A 26,855-nucleotide genomic window follows, 5' to 3' on the forward strand; every position below is an offset into this window, starting at 1 on the left:
CCCAATAATATAAACAGGGAGCCCTGTTGTTGTGGGATCAACACGTGTTCCGCTTCCAGCCGCTTCGAGGCCGCTACGCGTCACACGTGATGACGATTCTAGTAATCGATACCGTGAATCGAGTCGCGTAATCGCCTCGCGGGTGAAAACAACGACTTCGGAGACTGTGTGAAGGGTCACGTTCGGAGGAAGTGAGCGAGCGGGTGAGCGGGTGAGTGAGTGGGTGAGCGAGCAGGTGAGCGGGTGAGTGAGTGGGTGAGTGAGTGGGTGGGTGAGTGAGTGAGTGGGTGAGTGAGTGGGTGAGTGAGTGAGTGCGTGAGTGAGTGGGTGCGTGAGTGAGTGGGTGAGTGAGTGAGTGGGTGAGTGAGTGAGTGCGTGAGTGAGTGGGTGCGTGAGTGAGTGGGTGAGTGAGTGGGTGAGTGGGTGCGTGAGTGCGTGAGTGAGTGGGTGAGTGCGCGGGTGAGTGCGTGAGTGGGTGAGTGAGTGCGCGACTGGGTGAGCATCCTTGTCACATCACCCAGTCCTTCCTCTACCGTGAGGGTCCTCACACTGGACGTGCAATCGCAGAGGTCGATTCGATCCCCGGGCGCGGCATTGAAACGCCGCCTGGCGACTTTCTGAGCTCCCCCCTGGCCTGCCGCCCACGCAGCAGTCACGACGCCGCGCGGATCGCGCACGATGATCAACTTTACGCACTGCGAGAACGCACCTGGCATCTGCGAGAAAGAGCTTCTTAGCTCATCGGATTCCTCCAGGATAAATACTGATTCTGGGAGAGGTGCGCTTGGTGCCTTTCGGTGTCTCGGTCGGTGCGAGTGAGTGAGTGAGTGCTGTTTGCTGCTGCTGTTGTTGTCAATGTGCAGCAGCGGGATGATGATGATGGCCTCGTTCCAGACGAAGGTGGCTGTTGAAGTACAGTACTGTACGTTGAACTTATTTCGCACCGTACTTAGCCAATTGTGCTTATCGTAGGTGCCGGGGGTGGTGGCGGCGGGGGGGGGGGCAATAAACCAAACACAAAAAACACTTCTACAGAAACAAGTTTTCAATCTGTGGTGCCTGGGACGACATCACGGCCGCGGTCGTGGTGTCAGCTCGGTGTGCAGGAGGTCGTGGGCTCGATCCCGACCCCTGACCCCTGCTGTATATTTGGAGTTTGCGTCTCTTTCTCTCATCAGCATGAAGGTGGCTATGAGATGTTAACTATCTCACCTGGTATGCAGGAGGTCGTGGGCTCGATCCCGACCCCTGACCCCTGCTGTATATTTGGAGTTTGTGTTTCTTTCTCTCATCAACATGAAGGTGGCTAGGAGATGTTAACTACCTCGCCTGGTATGCAGGAGGTCGTGGGCTCGATCCCGACCCCTGACCCCTGCTGTATATTTGGAGTTTGTGTCTCTTTCTCTCATCAGCATGAAGGTGGCTATGAGATGTTAACTACCTCGCCTGGTATGCAGGAGGTCGTGGGCTCGATCCCGACCCCTGACCCCTGCTGTATATTTGGAGTTTGTGTCTCTTTCTCTGATCAACATGAAGGTGGCTAGGAGATGTTAACTACCTCGCCTGGTATGCAGGAGGTCGTGGGCTCGATCCCAACCTTGACGCCTGCTGTATATTTAGAGTTTGCGTGTCTCTCTCTCCGTGGTCCCTTGGATTTTTCTCCGGGTCTTCCAGTTTTCCCCCTCTGTATTTAGAATATAAATAACCACCACGCGTTTGGCTGCTGTTATTTAATGTCCACATAAGCCACTTCGTTGAAGCTACAATCTGTGATGGCAAGGTCGCTTCTGCAAAAAGAGGTGCATAGCTTAGTGGGCACTACCTGGTCAAATTACAAAATAGTTTAGTTTTAGATTTTAAAGTGGAGGAGGCGCTGCTGATGTAGTGGAGAGTTCCGCCGTGAGCGTTAGCACAGGCGGACATTGAGCGGAGAGACGCAAACAACGAACGCAGCACTACGAATGGGCTCACCGCCGTCGATGGGCGGCAGGTCGTGTGTGGTAGGGTAAAGTGTGGGGCACTGTCCCACTTCTTTCCAGAGGCTTGGCCAGCGTGACCAGAGTAGACCAAACTAAACTTCACTGGGGTTCTGTGGAGCGCCGAATCAACCTGAAACTGGCTTAAGTTAAGTAGGCAGTTTCGGGGCTCCACCTTTACCTCACCTCTCCCTGGGTGTTCTCTCTCTCCCCTAGGTCTACTCAGCCTTAATATTAATGGTATACCCGGTAGTGTACGTACAGCATAAACATCGGCGCTACGAGAGACAAGGCGACCCAGGGTTGGTGTTGACCCCCTTCTTCGGCTATGAGCTGCACTTGCCCCGACAGTCTTGTGTCTGCTACACGGATGACCGTATTTGCCTTTGTAATTCCCTGGCAGCGACTCGTCGTGGAGTGAGGGTGACATTGACGACGATGTGCATGAGGGTGGCGTGCTGAAGATGAGCGGGTGTCCGATCAGAGAGGCGGCTCCGTTGTGGACCCTCGAGGGGAGCACGTGCGGGCCTTGTGCGGTGTTTTATGGGGAGCGGTGGCGCAGTTGGTTTAGTGCACTGCCCGACGAGTTCCAAAACCCAGGTTCGAGTCCCGCTCACGATCAATAAGGGTGGCAGCGAGTCTTTGAGACGGCCCGGGGCCTCCTCTATGTCGACTCAGCCTTAAATGCTAACCTGGTGCATACACGTCATTACTGGAGAGACAAAGACGGTCTCCCCAGTAACGCCGGTTTTAATAAGCGCTCGCTAACAACACTTGCCTTAGCAGCCCTGTGTAAGCTGTACAGGGGGACTTTGGGAAACTCCTCTTGAAACAACATCTCACACATTCTGTCCACGACGAGAAAACCCCATTTCACCTTGTCACGGCAGTGAGAGCTGTGGAGAGACGAAGAACAAGCGGGAGATGAGCAGAGCGAGCGAGGAAGTTCGTGGTGGAAAGAGAGACTGGGAGTGGGGGCTTACAGAGAGCGGGACGAGGCAATAAGAGTGGTGGGGAGAGAAGGCGGATGGGAGAGAGAGCTGCTGTTGTACTTTAACCCGCACGTGTGATGCTGCGTGGGATTGGTGGTTGTGGAGGGCGCGGTGACCCATCCCTCGGGTAGTAGTAGTAGTAATAATAGTAATAAGCCGCGGGGCACTGCATAGTTTACAGGGATTGCTTTTTAAGTATTAGTTAAAATAATTGTTTTTTCTTGTTGATGTTGAACCTCGTGTAAGAAGATGTACATTCAGAATAAAAGTTGTTTTGGGTTAGATCGTGTTCATATGAATGTGTCGTTAACACACCATAACCCGACACCACCAATCAGTATAAATGCTTGTCAAGTAAACAAAACGTGCTGATTAGTGACTACTTCAGCACACCAGTGTGTTGGAGAGTAAACCCACAACATTGACAATGAGAGAACTGCGATGTTTCGTTGATAATTACGAGCAGCTTCATCGGGCGAGTTGTGCCGGGAATTGTGACGAAGTCCTCCCGCTTCCGGTCTTAAATCGAGCAAGGCAATGTCATCACTGTGAGCCTATCAGGTGCGAAGATCAGAAGGGGGGGTTGATGTAATCATGAAGACTATCAGGAACCCACGGAACTTCTGTGAGGATTTTACGAAGGGGGTTTGTTCAGAATACCAATACTGTACCTGCCATTCACATGGGTTTGTAGTGAGTCCAACTGAGTCGCAGACGTTGTTCTTCAGAGGCAACATTTTTATTTGTAACATCAACACGTAACACAAAGGGGTAACTGCCCCTTCACCAGATGGAGCCTAGGGTGGTGACCACCCAGCTAACTACCCAATACGGAGGAGTTACAGCTACGAAGGGTCTGACCTTCACTCGGGTCCCGGCCACGTGTTGATGCCTGTAGAGCTTCCAGTTTGTAGGACGTAGAGCTTCAGCTTGTAGAATGCAGCGACCCCGGTCCTTCTCAGGGAGACCCACCTTATATCCCCCTGGGTCGGGGCTGCTCCGCCCTTGGTCCCGCCCACCTTCTCGAGCGTTCTAGCTCCCTCTCGATCCCTCTCGAGAGCTCTCCCCGGACACGTGATCACCCCCTAGCCCCCCCACCTGGGGGCCTCTCTGGACACTCCGAATCACGTTTTTTCAGGGTCAACCAGAGTGCCATGGCCCGGGGCAACCCTGCCCCTGTGCTGACACTCTCCCACTCCCCCTTCTGGGAGCCCGCACTCCACGCTATGCGTGGTGCCAGCGCCATCCCAGCGCACACCAAGCCCCGCTAGGGCTGGTACCACACCCGCCTACGGGGTGTACGCAATGACGGTGCATCGCGCACCACGGCCCTCTCGGGCCAGCACCATACAGTGACATCCCCGATGTCACTACAGGTTGACTGACCGAGATGACTGGCCGATGCACCACCTGTGCCCCCTACTGTGCCAACTTTCTGTGTTTTAGCCACCCAAGGCTCCGCTCGTTATTGTGAGTATCGCGTCTCTGCCCTCCGTTGATGCTAGCCCGTGCCGCACCCATTTAGCCCCGTCTATCCAGCCGAACAAAAGTTGTTTAGGCATGCGGTGGCTTGGGCATGCGGGCTACATGATCAAGCCAATGCAGCCTTGCCTGCTGGAGTAGCTTACCAGATCTTTTCAAGGACTTGTGAGCTCCTCACACAATCTAGCCTGGTTAAACCCAGGATGGCTCGTACGCAGGCCATCCTAAATGTTTCTAACTGGCGAAGATGTTCCATTATGGGGGTCCACGTTTCACAAGCATAGAGAAGGGAGGGCATGACCATGGTCGAGAAGACCTGATGCTTCGTGTGGAGTGACAGACTAGGTAGATTCCGCACAGCGTTATGCAGCCGATTAAAATATAATGCCGCTCGACTGATTCGGAGTGAGACCTCTACTGTCATAACCGGAGCCGCTCATGAGCACACTGCCCAGGTATGGAAAACTCTTCACTCGGTCCACAACTGCCCCATCACTAATTGGAAGTTGTGGGGGTGCAGTGTCTGGCACAAAATACCCAGGCAGGTGTTTAGTTTTGGTGGGGCTGATGGTTAGACCCCACGTCTTAGTGGCATGCTCCAGGTTCAGCCGCAGCGCCTCCAACTCCTCTGAGTGAACAGCAATCACCAGATCATCAGCATACATAATATGGTAGACCAATAGGGAGCCAACCCTTGATCACACCGGGGAATTGATCAGCCTCCCATTGTATCTGTACCAGATGGAAATTCCTCTGGTACAGCCATCGAAGGTTTCACGAACTACGTGATAGAAATAGGTGTTTAATAATCTGGGAGCTAGACGACAACCCTGTTCTACCCCAAGGTGAACAGGGGATGGCTCCGACTCCTGGCCACATAGTTTTACCCAGGCCTGCCCACCATCATGAAGGTCCTTATTGATTGTGAGTGGAGGGTCAGGGACTCCGAAAGCATGAATAAAATCCAAGAGCCCAGGCCTACTGATGGTATCATAGGCCTTGACCAGGTCAATAAAGCAGAGATGTAGGTCCTGTTGGAATTCCCCACACCTCTGCTGTACCAGACGGACAGAAAATATGGCATCTGTGCAGGACCGCCCTTTCCTGAAACCACATTTGGTGCTCTGCAAGCCTCTCCTCAGCGTGCCTGGCAAGGCGATGTAGATTCATCCTTGCCAGGACGTCTCCCGGCACACCTGAGGAGGGAGATACCCCTGTAAATGTTAGTCTGTGTGGTCCTCCTTCTTAAAGAGGGGGACCACTAGGGCATCCTTTCAATCCTGCGGAGCCTGTCTAGTGGTCCAGACTGTTATTTTGAAGTCATATAGGGCAGTCTGCGCATAAATGCCACCCTCCCTCAGCATTGCGCTTGGGAGATAATTTCTGCCTGGTGCTTTTCTTGGTCTCAGACTGGATCGCCTTCTATACTTCCTCAACAGATGGCACTTCAACCAGCCACTCACAGGGGGTGGCTACTTTTTCCAATATTTGAGGTGCTGTAGCCTCAACAGGGTCATCCCCACTTTTCCCCATGATGTTTTCCAGGCTGAGGGATTTCCCCTCCCCTAATACCTGTACCTGGGGGTCGGATATCGGATTACCTTTCTTTCCCATGATGATGGTGATAGGTGTGGCATTGCAAGTTACTTTTTTATGGATTTGAAGAGTGGTTGCGGGCTATTGAAGCAGACTCCATATCCTCAGTAAGGCGGGAAGCTGCCTCATTCTCTGATGTGGGATGCTGTAGACTGTGAGAGTGGGCCTGTCACTTTTTCTCAGCCAGCCGGAACACCTCCTCTGTCAGCCAGGGTCTCTGGGGAGGTTTGGACCATGCACCCAAAGCAGCTATTCCAGCTGCATGAGCCACAGTCCTAAACATTGCCAATTTCTCCTCGGCATCAGGAGGAGTGGGGAACGATGCCAACCCCAGGTGCAAGCGATGATTCAATTCTGGCTTGCAACTTTTATTCAGCTAGCTGAGACCATGCCGCTATGGGTTTGAATGGGGTCCTGGATGTACACCGACTACCGGAGTGGAAGAATGGCAGGCACATCCTACAGATGACAAGCCTATGGTCGGTGGGCAGATCAGCTCCACGGTAGGTCCTGTGTCAAGGACAAAAGCCCACATCTGCTGTTCCGTCACTACATAGTCCAGCAGATGATCTTGCTTGGATCCGGTGTGCATCCATGATATGTGGATGCACCGATGTTGGAACAGCGTGTTGGTAATTACAAGCCCATGGGCTGCACAAAAGTCGAGAAGCCTCATACCGTTATTGAGCTGATCCGGCCTATGCCTTACAATCACTCCAGACCAGGTGCCAGCATCACAACCCACTCGGGAATTCAGGTCACCCAACAGGATGACTCTATCCCGAGGGGGCCACTTCAGCTAGCACCTGCGACAGGAGGCCCTGCCTGCATCCCTCCGCTGATGTTCACCTGTGGTTGGGGCATAAGTAACCACGACCACCACTCCTCGCCTCTGGTTGATGAAAAGGCGAGCCTAAAGTAGCCTGGGGCTTACAGCTTCCCACACCTCACCGCCACACTCCCAAGCCCCCTTCATTGTTTTGTTCAGAAGAAGAGCCACGGCCTGTTGTTTGGCAGTCTACTGCCCCAAGGTAGAGGACTGTCCACCCCTCATGGTGACAGGAGCCAGAGATTAAGGCGGTACCAGTCCAGCTCCTGAGAGAGAAGTGGCAGCCTCTCCTCCGCAGTGAGCGTTCAAATATTCCACGTGGCCACCCGCAGTAGATTTTTGTGTTTCTGGAGGAATCCCGAGGGTAAGGATTCGGTCCCCTGGCTCCGCCAAATGGGGTTTGGCCAGGAGACGTCATAGACGCCTGGCCCCCTGGGGCCTCCGGCACAAGCTTAGCTAGATATTTTTTCCCATGGTTTTGTGGTAATTAATTGAAGGTGGAGGGGTTACCAGGCCCTCGCATCCATCCAGAGCCCCCTTTAGCCGCTGTGGTGGCTACAAGCGCCATGAGGGGAATGGCCAATTGAAATTTGTCCTCCCCCCATGGCACTGTTCACCACATCGTTACCGTTGTTTTGCCAGAAGACATACACACAAACACATGCACTCACTTTCACATGTGCACACAAAGATCCCTCTTCTAGCCTTACACAGACTGTTGGGGCAAGTGCTGTTAGCAGCATCTATGATGGCCTGCATGTCATACAAGGGGGTGATTGGCCAGCACCACGCCCGGCCGTCTTTGTATCCCCACTAGTGTTGTTTACACACCGCACCAGGTACGCATTTTAGGCTAAGTTGACCTAGGTTCTAGGGGAAAACCGTCACAGCTGTTAACGCCCACACACTCACTTTCACACGCACACAGACAGATCCCCCATATCGCCTAAACAGACTGTTGGGGCAAGTGCTCTTCGCGAGCACCTATGAAGGCCGGCACGGCACACGAGGGGATGGGTGGCCAGCACCACGCCCGCCCGGCTTTGGTCTCCCCAGTGGCGATGTTTACACACCGCACCACACCAGGTACTCATTTGAGGCTGAGTCGACTTGGGGGAGGCCCAGGACCGGTTCAGATATAATCGTCGCTGGGGTTGGGCGTGAGGGGGAATCGAACCCGGGTCGCCGAGTTCGTAGCGCAGCGCGCGAACTGCTACACTACCATTCCTGACACACATACACAGAATACATACACAATACATACACAGAATACATACACATACACAGAATACATACACAGAATACATACACAGAACACATACACAGAACACATACACAGAACACATACACAGAATACATACACAGAATACATACACAGAATACATACACATACACAGACTACATACACAGAATACATACACAGAATACATACACAGAATACACACACAGAATACACACACAGAATACATACACAGAATACATACACAGAATACACACACAGAATACACACACAGAATACATACACAGAATACACACACAGAATACATACACAGAATACATACACAAAATACATACACAGAATACATACACAGAATACATACACAGAATACATACACAGAATACATACACATACACAGAATACATACACAATACATACACAGAATACACACACAGAATACACACACAGAATACACACACAGAATACACACACAGAACACACACACAGAACACATACACAGAATACATACATACACGTGCACACGTACACACATTCTCAATACACTCGCAAGTGGTGATGTGAGGACTTATTACAGATGGTGGAGGATGGCTCCCCCAAACCAAATAGTTCAGCGGTTAGGTTCGCCAGTGCGAGTAGGCGTTTGCAAGATGTTTTTTCACGGAGTTTGTTATCTCCGTGTCGTCGTAGTGTCGCTTTCGTGTTTTTAGCGTGTCGACGTGCGATCAATTCGGACCAATGAACAGGAGTCAGGCACAGACCCAGTTCGTAAAGTGGGGACTGGCCGTAAAGTGTTATGACGGTGAGTTGTAAATAATGTTGCATTTTGCAGCACAGGATGATTAATTATTGCATGGATAGGGTGTCTCGCCTTTATTTTAATATCAGGTTGTCTCAAGTTTACAGGGCATGTATAAACATGACAACGCTCAGGAGGAAGCTGCCAGCCAGTCCCATCACACACGCCGATTGGTTGCAGTGCGTGTTGTCGCCGCGACTAAGCAGCTAACCAGAGGGGCAGAATGTTACATAAAAAAAGTCTATAATAATATATAATATTCAATTATTATATGTAATATTCTTATATAATATTATAATTGAATATGTTAAATAGTAACTAATTAGCACGTTTTGCTTAGTGACAAACCTTCCTGATTGGCTATGTCGGGTGGTGGTGGATTAATGACACATTTATATTTATGCGATCTAACCCAAAGTACATTTTATTATTAATAACTAGGGGTTGATCGGGGGTGCCTGCAGCGCCCCTCACAACCACTTACGGCCTTCGCCCAGGAAAGTCACGAAAAAAATTGCACACTAACGACGCATTCACGCAAGCACCCGATGCTCCGTTTTGAAGTTTTAAAGTGAAACGTCTTTGAATTGTGTTATGTTTTGAATTAGATAATTGTATTTCTTCATTAAAAGCTTATAAAATTTTACATCTGGAAGACTTACCGTAATTGAAAAGGACATTTCGTGTGAATTTTCGTTAAGTAGATGGCCTTGCTGGGGGTTCGGTTCGATGCGGACTTTCACCTGTTTGGGATTGCGGGATCGAGATCAGGCGACGTGGAGCTGCTGGCCGTGCGAGAAGACCGCCGTCTGCAGATCGATTCCAACGTAATCGAACGTCCGTCCCTGCGCCTCCGTCATCCATGCAGGGGGCGCGTAGGTTTGCAGCGCCCCCTGCATGAAAACGACGGAAAGTGCAGCGTTCATCACAGATAGATGAAGTCGTGCGCTTATATAAGAGTATTATGGTCGCGAAAGCCGACGTGTTAAGATGTCCATTGTCTGAAAGCATGGGTGGATGGACATAACTCGACAAGTGTTCATACGCATGCATGCAGCGCGTATAAACATCCCAGTTTAAATGCCGAACACCCTGCCCACCCCGTTCCCCATTCTGCAGCCTCCTCTCCGACACAGCCTCCGAGCGCCGGCGGGGATGCAGCAGTGCTTCAGCGTTCCCCTCCTGCGTCGCCTCGGGACGGCGACTCACGCCCGCGCCGTACCGTGCATGGGCCTGCACGGCCGCGAGGCTACTAGGCCTGCCGCTGTTGCGGATGAGGCTCTAGCCAGCGCTGAGCGGAACCTCTCCCAGCCGGAGATGGCACCATCGCCGCCTCCTCCACCCTTCTCCCGCGCCGCCATCGGCACGTTCTTTCAAGAGCGGCCGCAGCTGCACAACCCTTACAGGGACGACGCGCTCCTCCGCGCCTACCTCAAGCGGAACCTGCCCCCATCGGTGAGGCGTCCGCGTGATCCCGCTCGGTTTGACCTTGCATTGCCTGGCTCTCTGATGTGCCTTCGGGTCGCACCGTATGTCGTTTGGTACGATGTGCCGACGTTTCGCTCCCCGTGCCGAGAGCTTCTGCAGGAACTGGATTTTGTGACCGCCTGATTTTTGTGGCACGAACAAATCGCGGGGAGCCCTGAGATGAAAATATTTCGGCAGTCCCTTGTACACCACGTTTAGTGTACTACTAGACGTGCCACACTCCACCCAGTTCAGTCGACCAGCAACGTAGAAAATGTGCAGTTTTAATCTGATTGGTTGTTCCTAAGAGGTAATGACACCGATTCAATAAGCTGGAACAGAGTTGTCCTGATGATGTTTGAAGGAATTTGAAATGAAACTCCGTGTGTCCGATTGCTAAATTCAGTTCTGGTGGATTGCTCTTCAAATTCCCTGTGAGCTGAACAATAATAATTGTCATGCTGTTAGACGCCTGCACACGTGACGGTGTAATTTTATTTGGCCGTGTTGGGTGGTAGAGGGTCTTAACGACACAGATTTGGTTAGATCATTCCGTGGCCTCACCCAAACATCAATTATGAATCAGAAAAAAACTCGGTGAGAAACAAATCCACGTGATTCTTGGTCTCCGTTGCTCTCTCTGTTATCTCTCCGCCCTCTCTCCACTGCCGGCGTCGTCGCCGCAGGTCCTGCACGATGTCGGCACCGACCTGGACGCTTTCGGCAGCCGCGTCGTGTCCGAGCTGGAGGCGCTGGGGCGCGAGTGCGAGCGGTCGCCGCCCACGCTGCGCACGTTCGACGCATGGGGGCGACGCGTCGACGACATCGTCACGTGCCCCGCATGGGGCCGGCTTCACGACGTCGCGGCCTGCGAGGGCATCGTGGCGCACGCCTACAAGCGCAAGCACGGCGCCTGGAGGTAGCCACCCAACAGCCGACGCTGGTGGGGTGGTGGCGGGGGGTCAGGCTTGATGCCCCCCCATACACGACTTGAGACCAGAATTGTTTTATTTATTGATATTTAACAGGGAAAATTATTTGAATGCCTTTGTATTATTGTTAATGTGGGCTCGAAATCATGGGACTGACCACCCCCGCCCCTCACCACCCCACAATGGAAAGTTTCTAGATCTGCCTCTGCAGTAGCTGCTGCTACGCACACAAAGCAGCCAGTCTGGCTGCTACGCACACAAAGCAGCCAGACTGGGGAGAGGTAAGAGAGTTCGTGGCGAGACTTCTGCAGAAACGAATGGAGCCAAATGCAATGCTAACATAGCCTGAAGCTTAAACTGGGTTTAATGGGTGACTACCTTGCACACGAGGTGCCATATGGTGGCAGCGCTTCATTGTGGGCAGCAGAGGGCAGTGCAGCAGAGTTCACATTATTACCGTACTTCTGTGCTCTCCGCGTGATGTGGAAGCTGCTCATCCAGCAGTAGATTGGCAAGAAGGGGGCGGCACACGTACTAAAAATATGACGCACGAGACGCGTAGCAAAGTGGCTGTGATAGACAAACAGGGCCTGGTGAAGATAAACAACAATTACTGTATTGCTCTGTTTGTGTCGGTTCTATGGTCCCAATTGAGTAATTTGCAGGTAATTTGTCAGCACTGGAGTGTTTGGCCAGTACCAGTTACTTTGCTTGTTGTATTAGCTATTGGGGAAAAGTGGAGAACCCAGAGGAAAACCCATGCTGAACAGGGGGTGAGAGGACAAACTGCACACGTAAAGGCGGCCGAGATCTGGAATCGAACCCTGGTGCTTCTTGCTGGAGGCAGAAGCGTCGCCATTGGCACCGACACCCCGCGGGGCTCTCACGCGGTTTGTCTGCGTGTCCCCCGCGTGCCCCCCCCCGCACCTCGTCGTGCCAGCCGTGTGCACCAGCTGGCCAAGCTCTACCTCTTCTCGCCGTCCGCTGGCCTCTACACCTGCCCGCTCGCCATGACGGACGGTGCCGCCAAAGTCATAGAGGTGAGTTCGGATCAGAAGAGCTTTGCCATCGTCACTGGTCATCATCATCTTGTCATGATCTATTCACTGCTGGATGGATGTGAAGGGTTCCCCAGGTCATCACCGACCCTCGCATTCCTGCATTGCAACGACGCACCCTGCAGCGTCAGCACAAGAGCTAATTTCGTCGCTCCATCTCTACTGTGGACAACCCTCACGCGAGCGTTTCTTTCCTATGGCCGCCACTCCGTTTTCAGTTTTGACCGTCGTCCGTTGTTCCTTGTGGCCGTGAAGCTTCCTGCCCAAGCCGTGTCATCTGAAGACTCAACACAATCCCTCGAGCGTGCGTACATCCTCCAATCGACGTGTTCCTCTCGTTTCTCGGTTTAAATCCGAGCGCGCGCCTCTCCCTCCATTGAGTGTTTATGCTTCTAACTAGAAACATCTAAACCCTACACCTTTGAGTTTGGGCTCCACAAAACCTCGGGAAAACACTTTTCATCTCTTGTGATTTTGTATTTTTTTAAGGGACTTGCCTTTTTTTAAGTTTATATTCAAATTACTCCTTGGTTCTTTGGTAAAGTCACGTCGAAAATAAAGTGAAATAATAATAGCATACGACGTTTTGATGGCAACGCACGCAACCATCGTCAGGTAAGAATGAATGAGAAAACAAACGTGGTAAACTTAGAAATATAATGCAATACAACACAACAGTCAACACCCTACCTGGCCGATTACGTTATTCTAAAGATTGCTAAATTTGAGAGAGAGACAAAACACAGACATGGAGACACATAGACAGACACACATGCAGAGAGAGACTCACACAGTGACACAGAGAGAGACACACGAAGACAAAACAGAAAGACAACGCCTCTGTGTCGAGGCCTTAAATAGAGAGAGGGGGGAGGGGTTGGGGCAGAGAGAGAGTGGGGGATTGGTGTAGAGGACAATGAGAGATTTGTGTGGAATTCCGGACCATAGTGGCCGGAGGAGAGACAATGGACTTATAAACAAACCAGCACAGCAACATTTAGAGCATGAAAATAGGAAGCTTGAGAAAGCAAATTTAGTAAAATTAGGAAGTGTAATGCAATGCAATGCAACACAGAGAGTCGGCTAACACAGTTAACGCATAGCCTGGTTGATTACGTTCAACCAAAGAATGCTAAATTAGAAGTTAAGTGTGAGTGGTGAGGAATCTAGCAATCTTTTGGAGAACGTAATCAACCAGGCTATGCGTTAACTGTGTGTTAGCCGACTCTCTGTGTTGCATTGCATTACACTCCCTAATTTTACTAAAAAAAAAATCAAACTTCCTAGCTCATCAAGTGGTTGAATGTGTTTCTCATGGGCAACGCAGACGCTGGCCGTCCAGGGGCGCGCCGCTGAGGCTCTGGAGCATCTCACGACTTTCGACCCGACCAAGTTCTGGACGTCCGGGCAGTGGATGACGGAGCGCAAGGGTGGCTCTGACGTGGGTACGTGCAGAATGCGCTTCAGGGGGTGAGCAGACTGAGATGACAGGGGAGAGGTGGGAGAGTGCATGGAGGGGAGCAGAGTCAGACGGGAGGAGAGAGGGAGGAAGGGGTGTCCTGTGCAGGAACCTGACCATGCGGAGTGCGCTAGGAAATCGGTGTGGTGTGTGCATCATGTGGAGGTGCACATGGTTTCATGTCACATTGGTGTTCTGTGGCTCGGCCTACCTGTATACCAGCCACGACAAGAGGGCTTCAGGAGAGAGAGTTGGTGTAGTTTTGCTGTTCGTCCTCCGTTGAAGGAGCACAGACTACAGTGGTTTACCTATATGGTCCATAGCTTTGATTACATGGCCACAATCGCAACCCTGTGGCTTGTGCAACATTTCCCATTCATGAAGGAGACGTGTGCATGGGCCTGTTGATATTCTGATACGGTTGATGGTCGCACCAGTGTCAAAGCCAGGATGTGCGACGATGTTTGTGTCTCGAATGAGGAGGTGCTTATTCTGGACGTCCGCATTGTCCCCCTCTGTTTGTTCCACCACGATTGCGGCTCCTCGTGCTTACGCGGCGCCGCGTGTGCCTGCAGTGCTCCGCCAGGTGTGAGTATTGTGCAGCGCAAACCTTAATGTGCGTGCATGGTGTGGTGTGGCGTGGTGCGGTGCGGGCAGCCACGGGCACGGAGACTGTGGCGGAGCCGCAACCGGATGGGAGCTACCGGCTGCATGGGTTTAAGTGGTTCACGTCGGCCACGGACTCGGACATGACGCTCACCCTCGCACGGGTCATGGACGCAGAGGGGCGGACGCTGCCGGTGAGTCGGGGGCAGGCAATGCCGCTTGGGGAATGAGACGCGGTGGCCTCTACGCGGTCCGACGCAAAGTGGGGGGGGACGCCTACGTCCAGCAGTGGATCGACCAAGGGCAAGGGGCTGTGCCCGTCGGAGAGGGACGGAGTGATGGTGCAGCGGTTTGCATGTCGACATAGCGAACCTGGCCAAATTCACTGGCATGTGACCTCTGAACTGAACCTGGGCACCTGTGTCAACCCGGAATGACCAGTGTGGTTTATTATGTTCAAACAACTCCCACGACCAACGCAGCATGGGGCGGTCTTCAACTTATTCAATTATTTGATTTCTGACTTTCAGGTCCCTTGCCAATCCAGTGCTGAATGAGGGCCGTTCCACACCGTGCCCTTTGTGTTCAATACAAACCTCAGTCACCACAATAGGTGGGTTCAGAAACATGGTTTCAACAGCACAGAATTTATCCTGGAACACAGAGGTGTGCAGCATTGTACGTGCAAAGGCTTTGGGCCTAAATCAGAGTAATTCGCGGTGTCATTTCATATTTGGCAATTTGGACCGTGACGCCCGCACACAATGGCCGTCACGTTTTGAGTGACGTCACGGGGTCTTTAAAGTCCACTGTGAAGCAGACAGCGTGGGGTATTCTTTTTACGGTCAATAGACCTGGTGGTTCACCAGGGAGGCCTGCCGGATTCGAACCACTAACCTCTGCATCAAGCTGCGCGAGCTACTAACGGTGGGCTAGGGCACCGCCAACAAGACAAAGTTCCCCCCCGCTAGCATTTGCCTGGAGGATGTTGGAATGCCGCCCCGTGCAGGGCAGCCGCGGGCTCTCCCTCTTCTACGTGGAGGTGCGCGACTCGGCGGGGCAGCTCAACGGCATCGAGGTGCAGCGGCTCAAGGAGAAGCTGGGCACGCGCCAGGTCCCCACCGCCGAGCTGCTTCTGTCCGGCACGCGGGCACTTCGGGTACAGAAGCCATCTGCAGGAGGTTGTGGGTTCAGTCCCGACCCTGACGCCTGTATATTTGTTTTCCCCGTGGTCGCGAGGATTTTTCTCTAGGTCCTCCGGTTTTTCCCTCCACGTTTATATTTGACATGCGTTTAGAGTATTTGCCTGTTATAAATGTCCACACGACAATAAGCCACGTCGTTGAGCAATCATTTGTGGCCAGGTGACTTATGAAAAAGAGCTATATTTCCCTCAGTGGGCCATACCTGGTAAAATAAAAAAGAGTTTAATAGCAAACATTTTTTTCAAAAACGGTCACGTTGAATTCCGAGCTGGTTGTGCACCGTGGTGGTGCAGATCTCGGAGGAGGGCCGCGGAGTGGCCTCCATCTCCTCCATGCTGACCATCACACGCCTGCACAACGCCATCTCCTCCGCCGCTGCCATGAGGAGGTGAGGCCCTTGCCGCACAAGGTTGAGGACACAGTGCGGTCTGCTCGCTGCAAGTATTTATTTTGCTGGCCTTACCAAACAGCCACATCGTGTGTGTGTATCTATATCATCATCATCGGCATCAGCCATCGTAAATCCACTGGCGCCATCATCTGTCTTGGCCCTGCGATTTAACGATCCAGCTAACGCCTGCATGTGAGCTGATTTCATCGCTTCATCTCCGCAGTGGAGGGTCCTCCCTGGAACGGCTGCCAATGTGGCTTCGTGTGAAAAAGAGCTTCATAGCTCATCGGATTTCTCCAGGATAAATATTCTGATTCTGTGTTCACTGAATGAACACAGAATCAGAATCGGAATCTTTATTTGAACGGTCTGTGTAGTGTGACGTGGTGTGGCGTGTGTGGTGTGATGCGGTGTGACACGTATGATGTGACATAGTGTGGTGCGTGTGGTGTGACGCAGTGTGGCGTGTGTGGTGTGATGCGGTGTGGCGCATGTGGTGTGATGCAGTTTGGCATGTGTGGTGTGATGTGGTGTGGTGCGTGTGGTGTGACATGGTGTGGTGCGTATGGTGTGACGCAGTGTGGCATGTGTGGTGTGGCATGTGTGGTGTGACATGGTGTGGCGCATGTGGTGTGACGCAGTGTGGCATGTGTGGTGTGATGCGGTGTGGCGCGTATGGTGTGACATGGTGTGGCGCGTGCGGTGTGACGCGGTGCGCTGCACACTGTCAGGATCCTGAGCCTGGCGCGAGACTACGCGTCGCGCCGCACAGTCTTCGGGAAGCTCATCAAGGACCACGCGCTGCACATGCAGACGCTCGCACGCATGGAGGTGCGACGTGCTCAACGAGCAGCGCCCGCTCGTCATCATCGCACGCCACACTCCTCCGCCACGCTACTCCGCCCCCACACTCCTTCACACTCCTCCGCCGCCACGCTCCTCCGCCACCGCACTCCTTCACACTCCTCCGCTACACCCTCCTCAATGTTCACACTCCCTGGACTCAAGGGTACTCCTCTCTCTGTACCGATTTCAGAGGCGACCGCTGGGTGATCACGCATTCTGCTGCTATGCACGGAGACTGGAGGAGCGCTGTTATCCCTGCCCACATCAGGAATTGAGCTCCTTTCAATCCAGCTTGATAACCTATGGTTATTCATTGGCTCGTCGAGCAGCCTGATTGGATGTTACCTACACGAGTGTAATTATTATCATTACCTGCAGTGTTAGTGTCATTATGCCAGTGCGAGTGTAGTTGTCGTTGTTGTTATTATCAGCATTTATTGTATTCCAAATGGATTTTATCTCTTTGATTTTATTTTATTTCTTACATATGGCACTTTGAGATATTTTGATGAAAGATGCCGTTTAAGATTATTATGTTATTATAATCAGCTACAATCATTATTTTGTGCCAGTTAAAAGGGTAAAACCTATTCCTACCAGCTACAATCAATCAACCGTTGGATGAAGGCCTCCCCAGGCCGTCTCCATTTTTCTCACGGTCATGCGATTATAACGATCCACCTGGCTCCAACACAGGAGCCAATTTCATCACTCCGTCTCCGATAGAGGACATCCTTTCGGGTGCATTCTCACCCCCTCCCCTGGCTGTCACGCCATCATTATTCTCGATCATCGGCCATCGCCCTTTCGAGTGACGTCTCCTGCCCACGTGCATTCACCTTCATTAATGGTTTGAACTACATTTTGATTTAAAGCTTTCGTGACTGCAGGGATTCATATTCTTGGTTCTTTCGGTAAAGTCACGTCGAAGGGAAACAAAATAATAAAAATATAAAAAAATTATTCTCACGACGTTTCGACTGCAACACAAGCAATCATCATCAGGTGTGAAAACCACAACAAGAAAATTTGAAAAAAGTGGCGGTTATTTTTAACGTTAGCACCACGGAGAGAGATTTTACAGGTTGTTCAGATGGACAAGTCCATCTATGAAAAGAGGAGGGGGGAGACGAAAAATAATGGATGCGGTCTGAAAGCCACCTTAAGCATGATCAATCAATTAAGACCCGAAATGGTTTATCAAATCCTTCCAATGATTGCCAAGCCAGAATCCATCTTCTCGGTTGACCGCATCCATTATTATTCGTCTCCCCTCTCTTTTCCGAACATAGATGGACTCGTCCATCTGAACAAACTGTCAAATCTCTCTCCGTGGTGCTAACGTTAAAAAACCCGCCACTTTTTTCAAATTTTCTTGTTGTGGTTTTTACACCTGATGATGATTGCTTGTGTTGCAGTCGAAACGTCGTGAGAATTTTATTGTTTTATATTTTTACTATTTTATTGTTTCCTTTCTACGTGACTTTACCGAAACAACCAAGAAAATGGTTTGAACTACGTCATTAACCTGCATTATGCGTGTGAATCCGTGTGTTCCTCTGTCTCCCTATTAATCCGGCCGCACATGAGGCCGACGGCTGCTTGAGATGTGGTCTCATTAGCTGATTAATTTGCTTTGGCGGCAGAAAAGCGCCGTGGTGACGCTGATGCCTCACAGCACAAAAGCCTGGGTTCGATTCCCGACTCAGGCGCCTTTCTGTTTGTATGTTTATATGTTCTCCCCCTGCTCTGCGTGGGTTTCCTACAGTTTTTCTGGCTTCCTCCCATAGCTAAAAACACAAAACATGACTGGTATTGGCCAAAACATCCCAACACTGAAAAAGTAATTGCACATTGCTCAATTGGATTCACACACAGCAGCAACATCATCCCCCTACTGCAAACAGGACCCCCCCTGAAATAAGAGTTTTGAGTCTATCTTGGCTAAACAGGCGTAACAAAACAAATCAGTCCCCTCCCCATCTAGATGTGTTCATGTCCCTGCACGTGGTCCCCACATGGGTGGGGTAGCGAGTCCAACTCACCCCCCCCCCTCCGCAAGAAGGTCCGGCCATAGTGAAGTCGGGTTGTTGTTCGCGTAGTTTCTGTTCCCCTCCCGTTTGCGATTGGCGCATCGTACCGGGCTCGCATTGTTGTGCAATACAAAAGTGAACATGCGAATGAATGATGAATAATAACTGTAATGTATCCTTGACGCTAGGCCTAAACATAGTGGTGTTTACATTAACGCATGCACTCACCTCACCCGTACACGTTGAGGTCGGAAACATAAAGCAATCGCCGAGGGATCAAAGCACCGACATAAACGGAGCAATGCAGCCATTGCTATTTATCTGCACGAGGCCCAATTGTCTATCACGGCCACTTTGCTATGCGTCTATTCTTAGTACATGTGCGGTTCCGTTCTTGCCAATCCACTGCTGGATGAGGGCCTTTCCGCAGCGTTTGGGGTTACAGTATTTTGTCCGTGTCGGTCAGGCTTTCCTGGGTAACCAAAGGTAATAATAATACATAGGAACCCACAGAACTTGTGGGAAAAGGATGGCAAATATGTACAGAGACTGATGATTTCATAAACTTAGGATGTCATACGTAAATATTGATCTTTCACACGTATACCGAAAAGAAATGACAATTATTCATGATTGTATCTCCATTACAATACATTTTATCGAGGAAAGTATAAACAACAACAACAAAACAGTCACTGGTAAAGGGTGTGCGTGTGTTGGAAGAACACAACGTGTTACAAGTTATTTTTGGTGTTCTGCAGTGGTCCCATGGCGCGACGCACGGGTTTTATTGTCGCAAAGAACAGGACAGAACCCGTCCAAACGTATTATTATCCTGTATGTCCCTGTCCCGGTGCCTTGCGGACAAGTCACACGAACAAGTGTATTATTAATTAAAATCAATAATTAACGCCAACCTTGTTATCGCCGATGATGACGCTGTTGTGGCTGCACGTGCGTGGGTGCAGGTGGAGGCGCGCGGTGCGTTCCTGCTCGTCATGGAGGTGGCGCGGCTGCTGGGGCTGGAGGAGGTCGGGGACGCGACCCCGCGCCAGCGTCTGCTGCTGCGCCTGCTCACGCCGCTCGCCAAGCTGTACACGGCCAAGCAGGTGCCGCGGCCCACTAGCGCTCATACACGGGCATCGGCCGGACGGCCCTCCACAATCCCGCGTCCTCATAATAATGATTATGAGAATAATAATTATGAGAATGAGTTGGTTCGTACAGAACCAACCTCCACACTGGGATGCTTCGCATGCCGTGAGCGGCTTGCGCCACATCACGTAGTTTGTTGTCCTGCCTCCGCACCTCCGGTTATCACAGTTGGCTACGTATGGTGCGAAGGAAGTTCAACGTACAGACATCTCGAGGCATTGGAAAGGGCACCCCCCACAGTGGCAGCTGTCCCTGTGCGGCACAAGGTGACTCGGCACCTGGCCTGCGAGTGGGCATCAGTCTGCCGTGTGGAATCACAGCCGAGTCATTTTTTTTATTTGGTAAATGTGAACCTTGACACCGTCACACAATGGCCGACTCGTTTTTACTGACGTGACTGGGATCTTTAACGTCCACTCTGCACCAGACGGCACGTAGTTTTTTACGATTAATGCACTCGCAGTAATTACCAAGAGCGCTCTACCGCTGGGCCGCCGGGCAGGACCGTTTTGGATATCACTCGCCACTGATGTTGGCTGAGAGTCCGACCTCGGGTCACCGGGTTCATTGCGCATTGCTTGTAGGACTGCGCCACCACGTTGTCTGTGAATGTTCGGCGCGGATAGGCGCGTGTTTGACCGCACACGCGCGTGTGGATCATGCGTGTGGATCATGAGACCGTTCTCCCGCAGGCTGTGGCGGTGGTGTCGGAGGGCCTCGAGGCGTTCGGAGGTCAGGGCTACATGGAGGACACGGGGCTGCCCTGCATGCTTCGTGATGCGCAGGTCCACCCACCCACCCACCCATCTGTCTCGCATCGTCGTTTTGTGTATGCAGTCCGTGTTGGGGAGTTGCACACTGCGAGCCAGGAGCTACATTTTTCTTCGTATTCCTCCTGGAGATGTTGTCACTCGTGTAGGCTCTGCCTTCCTGCTCCTCTTTCTCCGCTCGCCCTCGTCGTGGGCCATCATCTGCATGTCCGCTCCACAGTTGCTGGCTCGTCACGGTGATCCAATTCCTTCTTAGGTCTGTGTCTCGGTCTCCACCCAGGTGCCTCCACGTTCATCCCTAGGGTCACGTGCACACGCAGACACTGTCTTCCTGTTGCCCGCCACAGTGGTCAATTTAAAATACAGGGGCCTGAGTACAGAGAAAATTCTCGTAATTTAAAATCATTTTGCATTCGCTTTCAGTTGTAATTACATGAAAAGCGCATTACAAATATGAAATTACGGTGATGACGTTCATGTGCGTGTGTAGTGTAGTGCTTGGTGAAAGACCTGCACACGGTCCCATCAGTGAGCTCCTCCGGTAAGCGAGGTTGCGCTGGCTGAGTGATGTAGCTCGCATGCTCAGCCACCGCCTGCCCAATCCGCTTCTGTTTGGCTGGACAGATGGGGCTAAACGGGCGCGGCACGGGCTAGAGAAGAGATGGACTGATGTGGAGTTGATTGGACTTGCCGATGACTGGTACCAGCGGTGTCAAGATCGGCCTCCATGGATGAGGTTCATAAAGGACGCTGCTGGGGATCTGGAGGGCAGAAGAGAAACGCTCACAATGAGAGGAGCGTCGAGTGGCTAAAATGTAGAGTTGGCACAGTGGGGAGCACATTTGGTGCATTTAGAGTATTTGGCTGCTATACATTTCCACTTGATAAACCACTTCATTGAGATATTATTTGTGGCCAAATCGCTTCTGAAAGAGTTGTATAGCTCAGTGGGCCTTACCTAGTCAAATAAAAAGTTTAGCTTAGGTTTTAATTGATCTGCCAATCATCTCATTCGGTCAACCCATGGCACCGTGACCTCCTGCCAGTGGGCCTTTGACACTTCACGTGACCTCAAAGTGCACCTAGCATGGCACAAGCGCTGTAGTGACGTCACCACCGATTAGTGGTGAAGGGCGATTGTTGTTGGTTAGCACGCTGTACTACAAACCCAGTAACCCGAGTTCGATTCCCATTCACGGCCACCAACACCAGCGATGATTATCTGAACCAGTCTTGGGCCTCCCCTAGGCCAACTCGACCTCAAATTACTACCTGGTGTGGTGTGTAAACATAACCACTCGGAACACAAAGGCGGCAGGGCGTGGTGCTGGCCTCCCACCCACTCTTGTGCCGTGCCGGCCTTAATAGGTGCTCGCTAACAGCACTTGCCCCACAAGTCTGTTAAAGCTATAGGGGGGGATCTTTGTGTGCATGTGAGGCCGCAGGTGCTGAGCATCTGGGAGGGAACCACCAACATCCTGTCACTCGACGTGCTGCGCTCGATGGCCAAGAGCCGCGGGGAGGTCCTGCAGGCCTTCTGCTCGGACGTCCAGGTCGGCCCACGACTGCGGTTTTGACTGCGACACGGCCAACGATGAACCTCGCACTGAGCCAGAGATGGCCATGCACCGAGTTCCAAGTTTGAAGTCGAATCGGCAAATGAGCGAACTTGACCACTGTTTATGACACCCAGGGCTCAATCTGAGCCAGGCCACTATATTACTACACCCGGCACACCGCATCCCAGTACGTATAATATTAATAATCATTTAATCTCGTAGCATGTCGCTATCGCACAATATCTGCTCGCTCACTTAAAGAGCGGAGAACGACTCGGAGGCTGGAGGAGGAAGGCAGCCACGCGACGAGCCAGCGCCAACAATTGCCCAAGCACTGCGGTTCTCTAAATATGAAGGTGTTATCAACCAATTATATAGTGTTTGCATGTGGGAGGCTGGAACACCCGAGAGTGAAACGCACTATCCCATACAGACAGAACAGGTAGACTCCACATTTTTCCTGTACCGGCTTTTGGAAAGCCAGGGTCTGGTTCCTCCTCGATGCCCACGGAAAAAAGAGTTTCGCAAAACATTCGCGTATGATCCACCAACCCTCGGTGCTGGACCAAAGGCAGCCGCGTGCGCAGCCACCGCCGCCCAGTTAATGCTTCTCGCTATGGCTGTTGCCACCTATTCCACTCTACCAACGATCCCGAAACTCTTCAGTGATAAATGAAGCCCTGGTCACAACGCATGCAGTGTTACCGCTCGCCGTGGCTTTAGCTACGACAGCACCCCAGCTGCCCCACGTGCGCGTGGCTTCAGCGTATCGCCGTCACCTCCCGCAGACCCGCATGCGGGCGGCGGAGGGCTCGGCGGGGCTGGCGGGGGCGGCCGAGGAGGTGCTGCGGGCAGCGCGGGGCATCGGCGGCTTCGCGGGGCGCGCCGCCACGCGGGGTTCCTCCTTCACGGAGACGGCCGCGCGGGATTTCGCCTACAGCCTCGCCCGGACCTACGCAGGTGTGCAAATGGGATGCGACAGCTCTACTACTGCTGCTGTTCGTCTCGCCGGCTAGCTCACCCACCCACTCGCCCCCATCGCCCATCCGCAAAATATCCCGTCGCGTAGAAATGAAGAGGCGCATTGTCAGGCTACCAAACGTCCTGGTCTGGCCGGGATGGGACAGGACCCAGTTTCATAACGGCTGTCAAAGGGTCCTACAACTTCTTTGAAAAGTGAGATTTTGTCCCGGTGGAAAAAGAATGGCACTTTAATACATGTATGTTGAACTTCTTTCGCACCTTACGTAGCCAACCTTGCTAATCGGCAGTGCGGGGGAAGGCCAACAAACTAAACACATAAGCAACTCTAAAGAAAAGTTTTCAATCAAGATTTAAAAGTGCATAGCTCCAATGGCTTCCTAATATCGGAAAAATATTCCAGACGGCCGCAGAAGCGCATCTGAAAGCGCGCGATGCAGTGACCGTCTTTGTTTGATGCTTTAACTGAAAGCCGCTGCGAGGATGACCGGAGTTTGTGATGGTTATGCTCCTTGACGAGATCAGCAAGGTATTGTGGTTAATTTGTGGCGAGCACTTACGTGTGTAATGAAGTGTGTATGTCACTGTGTGGTGCCGGGCTTACGAAGCCACGGCGGATAATGTGTTGGCATTATGTGTAGCCCGCTTACTGGGCGTAGTACCACCAGCCCTAGCGGGGCCTGGGTGAGCGCTGGTTAGCGCGGAGGCACCACGAGTGGTGTGCCGTGCGGGCTTCCGGTGAGGGAGCGAGAGGGAGCGTCAGCCAGCCAGGGTTACGTTGGGGCATGATACGCTGGTTGATCTGCCGACACGTGACCGGATGATATTGGAGGGGGGCCACCGGTGGATGGGGGCCGCTGGGAGGTCACGTGGTATAGAGGAGCTCTCGGGAGCCTTCCGGAAAGAGCTCGAGAGATCTAGAAGGTGGGCGGGGCGAGGGGCGGAGCCAGCCCCAGCCCAGGCCGATATAACAGGGGCCCCGTGAGGGGCTCGGGGTTCTTCGTGTTGCTGGTGATGAAGATCCACGTCGGGTAAAAGAAGCCTCTAGCCACGCGGTCCGGGACCCAGCTTGTGGTCCGGGCCGGGATAGCGAACCGTGTCCAGTTCTGCTGTAGCGTGGCTAGATGGGCATTCAACACCAAAGTGTAGGTTGTGTTGTTATGTTGAGTTACTGAAATAAAGTGTTGCTCCCAAGACAACCACATCCTTCACAGTTTAAATGATAAATGGGCAGGTAGAATACTAATAAAGTACATTTAAATAATCATCAACACGTTTAGCCCTTTGTTAAGTTCAGTTCGCACACTGACCGTGACCCTGACCCCCGAGTCTTGGTCCGACGCCGACCCAAATCCACGCTCTCATTGCAGGGTGTCTGCTGATCGACCATGCGCTCTGGGATGGTGCCGAGCCAGCTGACGTCTATGCAGCAAACAGGTCAATGGCCGCTTCTCAAACGTCGGGCGTCAGTTACATCGTCACCATGGTCCTCTCATCAGAAGCAGGATTATGGTCACGGTTATGAAGATCATTGCTCACAGCAGCATCGTCGTTCGCAGCATGGGGTCTCTGTCATGAGCTGCAGCAGCAGCGTTGTCATCGGCAGCACCGGCTGTATTGGTAGCTGGGTCCGAATGACGCATCGATGAAAATCTCTTTGATGCCAACACTACCTTTATGAAATCGCTTACCCAATAATCGTTTTTAGTTTATGCAAATAATAAACATTTTATGCTGTTGATATTCAAAACATGTTCATGTTTGGATTGCTGAACAAAAAAAACAATTAACAAAACAGAGTATAATCTTAGTTCTTTCGGTAAAGTCACGTTGAAGGGAAACAATAAAATATATATAAAACAATAAAATTCTCACGTTTCGACCATAACACAAACGGTCGTCATCAGGTGACGACCGTTTGTGTTATGGTCGAAACGTCGTGAGAATTTTTATTGTTTTATATATTTTATTATTTTATTGTTTCCCTTCAACGTGACTTTACCGAAAGAACTAAGAATATGAATTACTGCAGTCACGAAAGCTTTAAATCAAAACAGAGTACCCAAGAGTTGGGGGAGGGCATTGTTCTAGCCCAAGTTTGCGGGAGCATTGTAATCGTACGGTGCTAAAGAAGTTCAACATACATCCGCATTCGTATCGGCACCCCCTGCAACATACGCAGCAGCTGTACACACACCGCCCCCTCTTGTTAATCCACTGCTGGATGATGGCCCCAACGTTGCGCTGGCCACGGGGGTTGTTTGACAATACTTCACCCACGCGAGTCGGTGCGGGTTGGCGGAGGCGGGGAGCATTGGCACAGATGTGCAGCACGGTAACCATGGGGAATCCTCGGCTCTTGGCAGGTGGTGCGAGCAGGACCTGACGCCGGTGCTCACCGCCGAGGGACGCGGTTGCTACGACGACGTCGCCAGGGATACTCAGCTGGTGATGGGCGAGGCGGCGGACGTGAAGAGCAAACTGTGAGGCGTGGGGCGCCGCTGCTGCTTACGTCTCGATCCTTTCTCGCTTTACAGCTCCATTGTCTATCCACTGCTGGAGGAAGGCCTCCTCACACCGTGTCGGTCTTGAGGGTTGTTTGATCGTACTTTCAACACGCTGGTCAGTGCATGTTAGTTAAGGTGAGGAAGGGTGGGTGGTAGGACTGGTTGAGATAACCACTGATGTTAGCCGTGGTCGGGAATCAAATCCATGCCACAGTGCGTTAATCACTGCACCACCACTCCCCCACCGTGCACCTCATTAGGGTGTGATGAGGGAGCTGCCAAAGGTGGTGTAATGGTCAGCACACCAAGACTCAAAATACAGAGGTCACCGGTTCGATTCCATCTCTCGGCACGGCAGTTGAACCAATGGCGCAAATTTATTAAATCCCTCGCCACCCCCCACTGTCTCTCTCCACCCTAAAAATTGGATGAATAAGTCGATCGGCAGGTCACTTATGGTTGGGTAAAGTGTGGGTACTCCCACTGCTCCAATATGCTTGATCAGCATGGTAGAGTAGGCAAAATACCCCCTAGAGCTCCCTCGAGCGAAGGCCCTTCTGCCAGCAGTGGCGTGGGCAAGCGGTTGCGGGGCTCCACTTTTGCCTTTATTGCTGTGTTCTCTTCACAACCACGTTGAGAGTTTTGTGACAAATAAGTGTGGGAAAGCGGCATAAAATCACACCCATGGGCTTTTTAAAGAGTCAAGCAAAGTCAAATGAGTGTCAAGGAGACCCATCTGAATGGTGTACGATTCAGTACTCGTCATAATGTACAGGTGGAAACATGGTTCACAACGTCCATCGGTAAAGATTGTGGAGGAGATGCACCTGGAATTAATTTTAAAAAATCTCATCCCAGTGCAGAAATGTACAGCTGTCGACACATGAGGCCATGAACAGAAAAGCTAAACCCCTGTTTCTGAAGTGTGGGTTTGGGTTAGAATAGTGTGAAACAATGTTTTCAGTGAATCTGTAG

At 51.8% G+C, this 26,855-nt stretch overlaps 1 protein-coding gene across 3 annotated transcripts; it reads left to right on the forward strand.

Annotated features, from left to right (window-relative positions):
• On the forward strand, positions 1 to 26,072 carry LOC116950287 (acyl-CoA dehydrogenase family member 11-like). Of its 3 annotated transcripts, none has more exons than XM_032967988.2 (15): positions 1 to 235; positions 10,031 to 10,366; positions 11,065 to 11,297; positions 12,251 to 12,350; positions 13,696 to 13,813; positions 14,485 to 14,627; positions 15,443 to 15,592; positions 15,932 to 16,026; positions 16,761 to 16,860; positions 19,877 to 20,017; positions 20,756 to 20,848; positions 22,279 to 22,386; positions 23,181 to 23,352; positions 24,744 to 24,810; positions 25,740 to 26,072. In XM_032967988.2, the coding sequence occupies exons 2-15, from the start codon at positions 10,067 to 10,069 to the stop codon at positions 25,858 to 25,860; spliced, it is 1,941 nt and encodes a 646-aa protein (XP_032823879.2). In that variant the 5' UTR covers positions 1 to 235; positions 10,031 to 10,066; the 3' UTR covers positions 25,861 to 26,072. The 3 variants fall into 3 exon arrangements, with proteins under 3 accessions (XP_032823879.2, XP_032823877.2, XP_032823878.2); XM_032967986.2 differs by having other exon boundaries at positions 2 to 211; XM_032967987.2 differs by having other exon boundaries at positions 2 to 203.
• Positions 26,073 to 26,855: the final 783 nt, after the last annotated feature.

Source organism: Petromyzon marinus, chromosome 38, assembly GCF_048934315.1.
Source record: "Petromyzon marinus isolate PM22_M1 ecotype Great Lakes invasive population chromosome 38, UKy_Petmar_22M1.pri1.0, whole genome shotgun sequence".
Lineage (NCBI taxonomy): Eukaryota > Metazoa > Chordata > Hyperoartia > Petromyzontiformes > Petromyzontidae > Petromyzon > Petromyzon marinus.

Coding starts and splice junctions, on each gene's coding strand:
- LOC116950287 (XM_032967988.2), top strand. CDS start 10,067: ATGCAGCAGTGCTTCAGCGTTCCCCTCCTGCGTCGCCTCGGGACGGCG. Junction 14,628..15,442: donor CAGAGGGGCGGACGCTGCCG/GTGAGTCGGGGG, acceptor CGCCCCGTGCAG/GGCAGCCGCGGGCTCTCCCT. Junction 16,861..19,876: donor AGACGCTCGCACGCATGGAG/GTGCGACGTGCT, acceptor GCGTGGGTGCAG/GTGGAGGCGCGCGGTGCGTT.